The following is a 12,254-nucleotide window of genomic DNA, read 5'->3' as shown; positions in this document are numbered from 1 at the left end:
TACTAGGATAGACTTCAAGCTTGTTATTTGAAATATAGAAGGACATACAATGTATTTCTATCCCATGTGGGCTGGGCCAAATGCTATGATGGATATAAGTAGAATTAGTAAAAACGTTAAAAAAAACTAGCAATGTGCCATCAGCTTGTTTCATTCAATATTACTTTACTAGACGCAAACCGCAGCGTCGCTATCATGAATGACTTTGTTTGTCTATTGCTCTGAATAGGTTCATTTCCACAACATCATTTCGCCATCACATCCTCGAGGGCCTAATGTGACCGTACCTCAAACCAGATTGTTGTTTGTGTGAAGATTTGTTTACATAGAATTCCTATGAGCACCACAAACGACATTTGATTCACATTATTCACATATCAAATAGCTCACAAACTCAGTTCATGAAACCAAAACTGCAACTGCACAGTTAGATAAAAAGAAAATGGTTGAAGTGTTCATTTAGTGAAGCAAATAAAGTCATTGCAAAAGTTGGCAGAGTCAGTGTATTAAAAAGTGCACTGGAGCTAGTTGAGGCTAGCTGACAGAGAAAATATACTACATATATACTTATTGTTAAGTGCTGCTTCTATTTGTCCTCCCCCTTTATTATTTTATGAGGTTGCCAAGATACAGTTGTTATTATTATTATGTCTCACGTATATTTATGTATTCGCCAACCTGAGTTTGTCGTCGCAAAGTATTTGTATTCACAGGTAAGCGAGGCACAATCAAGTGCCAGCCTAAAGTGATGAGAATGTCTAGGTGAATTATTTGACCCAATAAAATAATTAGTGCATCAGGAAAGTGGCGCAGTGGGTGAAAGCATTTTCATCAAGAAATATCTGTGAGGTTCCAGTTGATTTACCTCTACCCGTGGCTAAACAATCGACCCATCCAAGATAAATGTGTTTGCCTGCGGTAAGAAAATACACCCGTATGCAAATACCTGCATAAAATTCCCCTCTCTCTGTCTCTTTCCTTTTCTTCTCCCTTGCCAGGATACCTGCCATCGCACACAGACATCAAGCTCTCTGATGAAGCGCCCCATGTGTTTTAATGTTGAGAGTCTATGACCGACTCGAAAGCAATACATCTTCTCTGGCAGTTACTTCCAGCGAGCTATGAAACCACGGTCACAATGAATGGTCTCGAGTGTTTTTGCTACCCATGCATGGATGGACCAGTCCACACTGTGCTGCCCAAATCCCTCTGAGGAGACTGTACAGATTTATACTTGACTCTTAGGGGGGGGAAAAAAGAGGGGAGACTTTTTGACTGGAAATACTTGTATTTTTGCAAGGACATTGATCTTTTTATGTAAATACTGTTCATCCGTAATGGAAGACGTACAAAGTTATTTGTCTCGGCTTGTTACAGCCGCGTCTGCTACGATATGAAAAATCTCAAGCGGGCGTGAAAACGGGAGTGATGTACAATAATATCTGGAAATACGCTTCTATTTCTGTTCATTGGGGCTGGAGTTTGTGAAGTTGACTTTGTTTGCCTATGTGGAGGAAAAGCTTATCGGAGTAAGACAGTGAGGGAGGCAGATTCATTAAGCTCTGTACAATCAGTAAATCTTATCGCGTAGATTCTCATCAAATGAAAGCTTGCAATATCCAGGAGACGAGGGAAGGGCTCCTGGTCTCAGATCTGTGTATTCCATCATGCCTGCCGCTCACAATGTTGCATATGTCATAACAAAAAAATAGCAGCAGAAAATGAATGTGGCTATACTAGATATGTATACCCAGTGGGATGATAAAGTCTTGTTTTTGTAGGCTCAAATAAGTTTTTCTGTCTAATCAAAATCATGCACATGGATTATGATTATCGCAGCTGCTGCTTAAATCTGATTGGTTTAGCTCTCAGTTTGACTGTTAAAACTATACAATGATTATTTAAAATTGTGCTTCTAATTTATTTTTGCTCTGAGCATTGCTTGTATATTCTGGTTGACATGGACATTTTATTACTAATTCCTGTGTTAACGCATAAACTACAGTGCAACAGCAAACACTGTGGTGCAGTAAAAAAAAACATTCATTACACATTAGTTCAAGATTGATGAGCCTTGTGTTTGCTTTCCAGAGTTACCACCAAAAAGGTTAAAAGACTCCTGCTCACGGTTACAGAAACATTTATCTTGTACTTGTTTTCCTTTGAACTGTGAAGGTCGCGTTGACTTCTTACACTGAACACCGGGTTTGAATGAAAACTTGTGTTTTGTTTGTGTTTTTTTTTTTTGGTTCCATTAAAAACACCTTTTATTTTATTTGTATCCGTCTGGACCGTCTTGTTACCGCGAGGACACCAGCATCTCCACACATGGCATTAACTCGGTTTACAGTGATGCAGAGGAGCCTGCAGTTTGTTCTGGCTTTGCCTCCCCGAGGACTATAGCGGACAAAAAGGCAGCGGATTTGTTCGGCTCCTCTTGCTGCGAGGGACACAGAGATCGAGAAGACGTATCTCCTGTCAACAAGGCTCAGCCTACGCACAGAGCTTTGGTCAGAGGCTGTCTCTTTGGGATAAGTACTGAAGTTCTTCTTCATCAAACTTTTCTTTTTAAGTGTTGTCAGCATCATATGTCAGCAAGACAAATTGACTAGAGGCCTCTCCATACTTTCTTCCCCTCCAATCCTGCGATTGAGCCACAAGCATAAATAAACTTGTGCTTGTCATCAGACAAATGCTGTCTCTGTGACACCGATCGAGAGAAGAGTTTCATTGTGTGCCTGTTGTTATATATTGAAGAAATACTTTTGTAAAGTCCAAATAATCAACATGTGAATAGGATTGTGAACATATTTTGCATGATGGTTTTTTCCCCTCTCCTCTTTCGAGATATTTAAAATGTCTTATTCTGGAAGAAAAAAATTATGTCTTATTCTGAAGTGTTGTTTTTCCTGTTTTTCTCAGAAGCTAGACAGCTCATTCATTACAAGTGACGTGAGTATTCAGTGGGTTGTTTCTGTGTTTTTGCATTTGATCTTGGAGGAGTAACCATGGTTGCAGTAAATAAAGCAGAAACACAACATTAATGCAGCATGGCTGATTGTTGGAAAACTAATTGCCGAAAAGCGTGCAGCTTATTTTCCTGCTGGCATCGATCTGTTAAAATCCATTTGGTTTGACTGTAGCTCTTAGTTGTGTCTGACCTTTGATCCAATCAATCAACATATTTCATGAAGGGCAAAACTATATCACCACAACATCTCACAAATTGTTCAGTCTCGATTGTCGACAGGCACTCTCACTTTGTCGAATTTGTCTTGCTCACTCTTTTCGAGGGTTGCTAAGCACGCTCAAAGTTTCAGTGCAGCCATTTGCGTGATTCTATGGGCCCTGAGCAAGAGGACAACGAGAAGCACCGAGTAGCCTGGAGTGATTCTAATGGGGCTGCTTCCTTGGCACTCCCACTGTGCAACAAATTAATTATCCCCCTCTCCAGGAAATCGACACACAAAACACACACACAAACACCCCCCCGCCCCCCCCCCCCACACACACACACAATCAAGGAAGTTTTTTTTTTCCAGCCTGCCTATATCGCACCTTGAATGAAAAATGTCCCACCACAATAACCCACAGCAATATTGTGTTAGCAGCAGTGTGAAATTGATGAGCATGTTTCCTTTCATTGAGTACTACATTACAGTGTCTGGCTGCAGCCGAATCATCCATTAGCAATTGTCACCGTTCAATTTGATTGTGCACCGCTGAACATCCCAGGGCAGTTAGAGAAAGGCCTTGGTGTTAATTCAGACTGAGAGCAGGAGGGAGAATAAGACTCTCGGGGCGTCCGTGGCTGTTGGAGTGATGAAGATTGGTGTGTGTGTGTGTGTGTGTGTGTGTGTGATACGAAGCTGTGTGTGTCGCAAACAAAATGCAAAACGGAGTAACAAGGGCCTTGATGCTGCTGCAGCTGAGTGTTTGAGGATTTATTGCAGCCAATCAAGACGGCTCTGTCATCCATCCTTGCTGTCTCTTTGGCATTTTAAAGTTGGAGTCAGTGATTCTGGAGAATGCTTGTTGTCAAAATCACTTTTTGTGAAAATCAGTGTATATCTCCTCACAATTCACTACATTTTACATACGGTGTGCACGCTTAAAACAATTCCAGTGTTAATACACAGCCTTGGCTCCTACGAAAGGGCATACATTCTAGAGAGTCCCCCCCCCAGCAATACAAATGCAAGTAGTTCTTTACAAAATGATCTGTTTCTCATCACTCCACTACAGCCTAAGTAATTGTTGCCATTAAATAGAAACCATTTGTAACTAGCAACTTGAGTGATGGGAGTGAATGAGGCAAAATGAGACAGTCAAAGTATCAGATGGGAATCTTCGCATGGTTGTTATCCCACTCCTGCCCGTTCTAACTGACTTGCGAGCCTCTGAGGGATCATTAAAAGTTGTTCACTGAGATTGATACACTGGCTGCTACAAGGCACCTGTGATGCAGACTGTGGCAATGCTGTAAAAACAAAGCTTCCCATTTCTTATGAGGTTTATGTCATGACAACTATGACATTTCTCACCCCTCGAAAGCCATAAAGTCTGTCAGCATCCTTTGCTAGAAAAATAAAAAGAGTGTAAACCACATGATAATTTCATATTTTCCTAGGGGCATGTAAAATTGAAGAAATAAATACATAATTCCATATAAAAATACATTTATTCTGAACAATTTTAAAATGGCAATTTGTTCACAGTAAGAAATATGATTCCAAAACAGGACGATTTTTATATCATCGACAGAAAAAGAACAATATCATAGATCATGCACAACTTTTTGTAATTGCACAGCTAGACTATTAGACGAGGTGTTTAACAATTTGTTTAATGTGTCAAGTAAACTTTAAAACCCAACCATTTATATACAACAGTCCCTGCTCACCCTAATATAGTCTTAAGTATTTTATCACATATAATTAGGGCATGCTATGTCAAAAAAAATTAAAATTAAAATAAAAAAAAAGACACAAAACTTGTTGTGAGACTTTGAAATAATGGAAACATACTTCTGCCTGTTCAGGTGGTCAACTAAACAATGACAAAGGATGAAGCTAACTGTAAAGATATACATTCCATCTCACTCTATTTACACGTTTTCAACATATTCATTTCTAAGGCCAGACTTTCATGTCCGTATATCACATTTTTGTTGTGTACCGTCATTCAGAAACAGTTGTTGAAAGCACCATGTTATTTTACAGAGTAACTACATATTTCAATACACTGTACTGTATATTAACCTCTTTAAGACCTCTTGTTATAGGGCGGTAAACATTGTTGTTTCTCCCAAAAGCAGACTTAAAGGTGTTTATTTAATATAACAAAATGATAACCTATATACTTGTCGTTTCATTTAATATATGTCTTATGAAGGCCGGGCAGACAACGTTTTGCTCTCCGGGGTCTATTTTAAAATAACTTTTCTTTAGTATTTTAGAAACTGATAAAATAAAAAATAGAAATTTTACACTTCACAAATTTTATAGTCATTTTGTGGGATAGAGGCAAACATTATGCGAAAATATTATCAGGTGTCGAAAAATCTTTTTACGACATTAAATTAGTTTAGAATCTTATGCCCTGTTTTGTATTATTATAATACCCCTTAAGGGCCTAAATATCATTATTGTGAGTCCCTCAAAATGAAATGAGTGACTTTATTGATATTTTGCACATATACAGTAAAAACTATTCACAGTACTACTCATTAACATTATATAACAAGATATTTCTCCAACAGCATTTTGTAGCTTTTAAGATATTTTGTCAGAAACTGAAATACATTCATGGCATGGATGTATAGCTCAGGAACTCTGATGCTTAGTAATCATTTTGTCAAGTTTACTGCCTTAGAACAAGAGGCCATTGAGTCTGGCTCAGTGGACTGATTTTCATTAAGAATTGTATAAATACTAGATTACTTTATCCATGTGAGTTAAAAACATGACTTTGAATGATAGCAGCTATTGGCATAAAATCAATAATGATCATTTAAAAAAATGCAAGCAAAGCAAACAATTTCGGCACAATTGTAACACAACAATCTGTACTTACTCAGTAACAGAGGGCATGTCTTAGACATTTGTACAGTTTGGAAATTCCCTTGTAACAATTCTGTCCATATTTCTTCCAATTCCTCCTGAAAACATGTAAAAAAAATAATAAAATGGATTAAATACAGGCTCAGTCAACTGCTATCACATGCACATCACAAGTTGCTTGTTTTGACAATATGGCACGATGATTAAATAATTATGACAGGTAACATTTGACTCCGGTTATATCTACACAATATAGATTTTCCGGTGAAGTAATAACAGTGTAAATCCTTTAACACCAACCAAACAGCTTTAAGTTCGATTTTGCCTTCTCTAATCTTTTAACATGAAGATCAAATGATATGTACTAGCATTTACACCTAATTAGAAGGTCCTTGCTCGTGCATTTTGGTTGCAAAGTCCCCTATTGTCTCAAAGGAACATGGCCTACCCAAGCAGGGCTGAGCCAGTGATGGAGGGCTGACAAGATAGGATCACTGTGGGGTTGTTCAGCTTGTGCAGGCACTGGCTAATTCAAACGGTGGCTCTTTTATCTCAGAACTGTATCAGTAGTTTGACTTCAGGAATGTGTGTAAAGCTTTGTAAAGCTAATTTCACGTTCGCAAATTTAACTAATAACCTGGTGGTAAATCCATCAAGTTAATGGTCTGCCAGTCAGTTCAGATTAGCTAAAGGAAATGTGATTTATGTGGCCTAAATCACTTTTACATGGAGAATAGTTTAAGACTAAAATCTTTGTAGTGTGTAGCAAAATCATTAAATTAAAAAAGTAGTAAAGCGAAAAGGAAAGAAACATTTTAAAAAGGGAGATCATAAAGGTTATATCTATAGATTTCAATATCTCATGAGCCTCAACATTAGTCACTTTATCACACTATTCCCAGAGAGTCTTAAACAATTCAGTCTTGTTGTAGACTGCTAAAAAGCACAATATGGACTCGAAATCAAAGATCAAACTTAAAATCATGTACTTTTAATCAAATTCACGTATATTGGTATTACGGCATTACATCTTAAAAATGCTCTTAAATTAAAGGGAATCCTTAAAGGCATACTAGGCTTTTCTGGAGAATGTTTGTTGACAAATCACTTTTTGTCAAAATACCTGATACCTGTCAGTGCTGTGTGCGCGCTGAAAAGAAAGCTTTGTGCGAATACAAAGCGCTCTGTAAACAAAGCAGGTCCATTTTGTTTACATACATTGTGTTCATAAAAAATGAATTAAAAATGGATCAGATGTGGGCTAATTCCTTGTTTCGGATTGGCTGTTGATGCATTTGACACTTAAAGAGTTGCTCTTACAGGATTACACTCTCGCACGTCACTGTGGGTAGGAGGAAGTCACTTGATAAATGTGTTTTATTCTTCACACTCAGCAGTTTTTTTTACCCCTGGGTCAGCTCTTTAGTGTTATTCTTAGAGGTTTGATAAATATACCTGTCTTACGTCACACCAACCTAACTCAAAAAGGTTGACTCCTCCCTCACAGCGCATAGACATCAATAACCGGAAAACAAGAGACAGATTCATGTCTGTCAGAGAACTGTGCTTATGTACATTACACACATTAATCACAGCCTGCAATGTACACATCAACTCTTCACAAACTAAAGTCTCATTTGTTTATACCAACAGTTTACCTTTCAAGGGAACAAGATTTGAAGTTAGGGAAAAGGGCGGTAACTATCTGGGATTTATTTTATGTTTCTTAACTAACTGCCCGCTATTCTGTAATTTCAGGATGCATTATATGACCTACTAAGCAACACAGCAAGACTTTTGGGGGAAAATGGGGTTATGAGTTTCGTAACATTTTACCAATTAGAGTTTGCATAAATCGATTTAAGATCCTTAACTAAACTTTCACATGAATCTTTATTAAAATCTATCAAATCCTGCCTTAGATGTTCAAATCTTTTATTGAAGCTTTATGAAATTTGACTGTGATTATACTGTCAATGACGAAGAGATCCTTCATTTTTAAAGCCATTTAGACTAAAGTGGGAACACATAAAATCACTCTACCCAGACATTCATTCAATTAAAAGTGGTTAAAGTTTTTTGCTCTGTTGGGTGGTATAGTTTCCCCACTGGCTGAGGCAAGAGCTACGTTACAGGGAATGGCAAAATTGTCTATACTTGGATGTTCTGTTAATTCTTAAAATATAATCAAATATAGATGTTTTTTTAAGTATTCAACATGTAATAGTGAGAAATTACATGGTAATATGGGAGCAATTTTTTTCCGCAGCCTAAATCAGACTGTGTGAAAAGTCAAACCGGGCCTCACCTTCTAATGAAATCTATAAAACAGCGGGTTATAAATTAATCTAATCAAGCCTCAAATCAAAAAAAGTGCCCATGCTGCTCATGCCCTTTTGTAAATAAACCTCTTTGGAGAGTAACCGAAAAAAAGGTGGTAATTTGTTACAGATCAGCAAGGACGCGGAGAGGTAGAAACAGCTGAGAGATGAAGAATAAGCAGAAAGTGCTGAGTGTCCAGGAAAAAAGGCCTGCAGCCCACACTGTCTGTGTCAGGAGCACTACAATGCTATTTTTCGTCAAATGATCCACGCGGCTGGTCTGCAGGGAGACAGAATTGTTCCGAATATACTGAATCTAAAAGGGCATCACAGTGGATGTCAGCCATAGACCTGATCATACAGTTATCTTGTCATGGTGATATCTGGTTACTGGGCTGCAGTTGGGTCTGGGAGTAGGACATTTGCAAAAAAATAAATAAAAAAAATGACACATGGCATTGATAAAGACATTCCTGCACCTCTGATGGACGCTGCACTTCAACCCTCGCTCACAGCTACAATTTATTAAAAACTGTTGCTCAGTGATGTGTTGAAAATAAAATGTTTATCCGTTTCTCTCTCCGTGACAGTCATCCTTTAAAGCTTAACATTTATTGATGCTACTTCAACAGAGTCTATCTTGGATTTTACTTTTATTCTTAAGGTTTATATAATACCTGGTTCATCGCGTCTTAAAATACTGTATATTCTGTCCAACACATAATCATGGTTAATGGTGGTAAACAGTAGTGATGTAGCCACAGTAGTCAGCGTACCTCTGCTCCTGGCCTCCAGCTCCTTCTCCATGAGTTCTTTCGGAGAGGGGAATTCACTGAGCTTGACCTTGGTCATGTTGTCGCTCTGACCGACTGTGCTGATCACTTCAGGCTCCTTCTCATGACTGTCCTCCGTCTGAACGTGGATCCAAGGGATTTTCCTTATGTCGAGGAGATAGCAGGGCGACTATGTGAGGTTTTCACCAGCAACAAAGACATGCAGTATACTGTATATCCATATGTAATGATCTTCTAAAAACATGTTTAAAAACTTGTCTCTAATATGACATCACACATGATTCATTTTTATTTATTATTTTTTCTTTCCCCTTATAATGTGTTACATTTTGTTCATGCATACACTGTTAATAGCAGTGTATATTGGGATGTAGTATGTAGACTTATTGTATATTTAGTAGTGTATACATATGAAAGGGGGTCAGTGGGGGCTGGAATAGATAAGCTTGGGAGAGATGTGTGTGTGTGTGTGAATGTATTCTGTGTTTCGTACTTTATGGGTTATACTTCTAATAAACTCTCATAATACGGTTTCGGATTTATAACTGAATTCAGTAGGATTTGCTTTCCTTATATCCGGGCGGACACACCTTTTGAACTTGTAGATGAAGAATGCCGCTAAACCCACAAACACCACACTGAGCATCATCAGCATGGCCGACCCGCTGTGGATGGAGTTTGAATCCACAAGTGGCGCTGAAAGAAAGACACACGCATCACATTTTGACCAAGACAAATGTGTTAAAGCCTTTCTATATCCCCCCCTTAAACCATGTCTTATTTCAAGGAGATTGCTTTCATTACCCCATGTCATGTTACCAGTACAGGTAGAGATGCTCTCCGCGTGTTATCCCCTTCGAGCTATTAAAAGGTACCTTTCGGAGGTCTACCGTGTCCCCCTGGGGTCCGTCATGCAGGTCACTAATGCATAGTCATGGTTTTTTTAAACGCTGAGATGCAATATTCAAAGTATTTTTTCCCTCGCCGCCCATCTTTCTCCCCTGCAGAGGGAATGCCTATGACGTCTATGACCTTTCGACATCATTTTAAAGGCAACCCAGACCTTTGTATGCAGACACAAATGAAGACAGATCCATTGGTGGATGAAAAGGGTAAAGCCACGCGGGTTGATCGACACGTTCTTGAGATATGCTAACGACCTGGTGACCCTGCCGATTTCCTCAGCGCATACCTAATGCCTTCTTTGTCAATCATGTCATTGATCGGGTGATATCAAAGAGAACTACTGTCTCACAGCTGCAGGTGCAAAACAGATGCACTGTGAAAAAATTAGAAATCCTGTGATATACTGTATGCCGCATCACATACATCTCACTCAGGGAATACCGTTGTCTGGCTTTATATATCTCCAGTGTTTGATTAGAACTCGATGTCAATTCATCTCAAGAAACACACGTGGCTTATCTTTTGCACACCAGCATCAGCAAGCAGAAGGGATGCACTGTGGATTTGTAGACAAAGCGTGCTCAACTGGCATACATTCAGATTTATTTGAACGCTTTGCTTTTTATGTACCCGCAAAAGAAGTCTTAAATGTGACATTCACGTTTGTCCACGTGAGCAGAAATAAAAGGCCAAGGTTACAAACAAACATAAAACCTTTACCCAAAGTTTGCTGAGTCATGTACACAATGATGCGTATGTCAGCTTTCAGCTCAAACTGGATCAGTCCTTGGTTCAGCGCAGTGACGAAAATATTTGATATCTGTTTTTGAAATGAACATACAAGAAACAGAAACATTGTTTACAGTATTAGGCAATAATCAATACAAATAAATCTTTCTTAAGGGTAAAATAATATGTTAATAATATGAGTTGTATGAGAAAATATAAGAGCACTCTCATGACTGTATATGGAATACGGAGCTTGAGCAAGGAGGCGATTAGCTTAGCTTAACTTTGTTTAGCAGTTTGAATGGTGGAGAGTCCAGCTAATTAACAATTTTACAGCAGTACATTTATAATTCTAACATTTCTATTTTGCATGGAATAAATGGACCTGATTTAATGTGTTGATTAATTAGCTTTAGATCTAACTCATCTAGGCAAAACAGCAAATAAAGACATGTTGAACCATTTCTAATAACTGTTGGTGTGTTGGCTCCTTTAGAGACTAAATCAATGATCTAATTATTTACTGGAGGGAATGATTTGGCGACAGCCTTCATGTACTTTTTTTCATACTGAATAATATATCATCTCATGTGTCAGTAGAAGTGAAACAGCTATCACATGATATCCAAAATCATAGTTCGTACCATCTCTAGAGCTTCTCCACTACTTCTCTTGTGTTCACTTGACGTTTGCTCATAAGGAAGGATAAAGAGCTCTGCTGTGGTTGGAAGTCCAGGGTACAAAGACACCAGCAGCTGATCTTCAGCAACCGCAACCCCAGACACCTGCAGACACAGGACCACACAACATGCACTTATACCACCACTAGGCAGGTTAAAGTTTGGTCTGATACTTCTAAACGTATCAGTCAAACAATAACGAAAAAATCAGAAAACTGATCCTGGCCCATGGCGAGCATTTTGACATCACCTTCAATTCAAAGTCACACTAGTGATCTACATCTGGTATGGTATGGTATGTGTGTGAACTAAAAAAAATATCACATTTCTGACATGGACCTCAGACATCATGACTGCTGCTGTATCAATATTGCACATGGGTATAAAATAGTCATGACTCTGAAAGCCACTGGTGGCTAACGTTAGCTCCTGGAAAGTTCTCAGTGCAGTAGTGACTTGATGTACCTGTGACAGAGCTGTCCGCACTACACGCCCTATGTCTTCCCTCCACTCGGGGATGTCAGGATTGTGCTCATCAAGAGCCGGCGAAAAAGACAGCAGCAGCGACCTGAAGAACTCTAGAAAGAAAAGTGATGTTTGTTAGATATTAATGCTACCTCTGGTTTGGTTTTTGATTAATCTGATGTGCAGTTTTGTCTTTTTTCATTTGGCAACACACGCCTTGAAGTTAATTGCTCCTCAAGATTGTGTGTTCGCCCACCATGACATTTTATTCATTAGATAAGTCCACGTTGACGTCAA

The 12,254-nt window shown here is 38.6% G+C and overlaps 2 protein-coding genes across 2 annotated transcripts in view; one reads left to right on the top strand and one right to left on the bottom strand.

Moving 5' to 3' along the window:
• LOC307257194 (VPS10 domain-containing receptor SorCS1-like) overlaps nt 1-1,057 on the top strand; it is a gene marked incomplete at both ends in the record, with an annotated part of 46,731 nt that extends 45,674 nt beyond the window's left edge. The window contains one exon of the mRNA XM_080036346.1: nt 999-1,057. Coding sequence (XP_079892472.1) covers nt 999-1,057 — 59 coding nt within the window. The remainder of the gene's footprint in view (nt 1-998) is intronic.
• A 5,038-nt stretch (nt 1,058-6,095) lies between these two features.
• sorcs3b (sortilin related VPS10 domain containing receptor 3b) overlaps nt 6,096-12,254 on the bottom strand; it is a gene marked incomplete at both ends in the record, with an annotated part of 43,270 nt that continues 37,111 nt past the window's right edge. The window contains 6 exons of the mRNA XM_080036258.1: nt 6,096-6,160; nt 9,160-9,320; nt 9,768-9,873; nt 10,804-10,903; nt 11,457-11,597; nt 11,958-12,070. Of these exons, the coding sequence (XP_079892384.1) occupies nt 6,096-6,160; nt 9,160-9,320; nt 9,768-9,873; nt 10,804-10,903; nt 11,457-11,597; nt 11,958-12,070 (686 nt within the window). The remainder of the gene's footprint in view (nt 6,161-9,159; nt 9,321-9,767; nt 9,874-10,803; nt 10,904-11,456; nt 11,598-11,957; nt 12,071-12,254) is intronic.

Source organism: Ammodytes marinus, assembly GCF_949987685.1.
Source record: "Ammodytes marinus genome assembly, chromosome: 11".
Taxonomy (NCBI): Eukaryota; Metazoa; Chordata; class Actinopteri; order Uranoscopiformes; family Ammodytidae; genus Ammodytes; species Ammodytes marinus.
The sequence above is the reverse complement of the archived record's forward strand: the minus strand, read 5'-3'. Positions and strand labels throughout refer to the sequence as shown.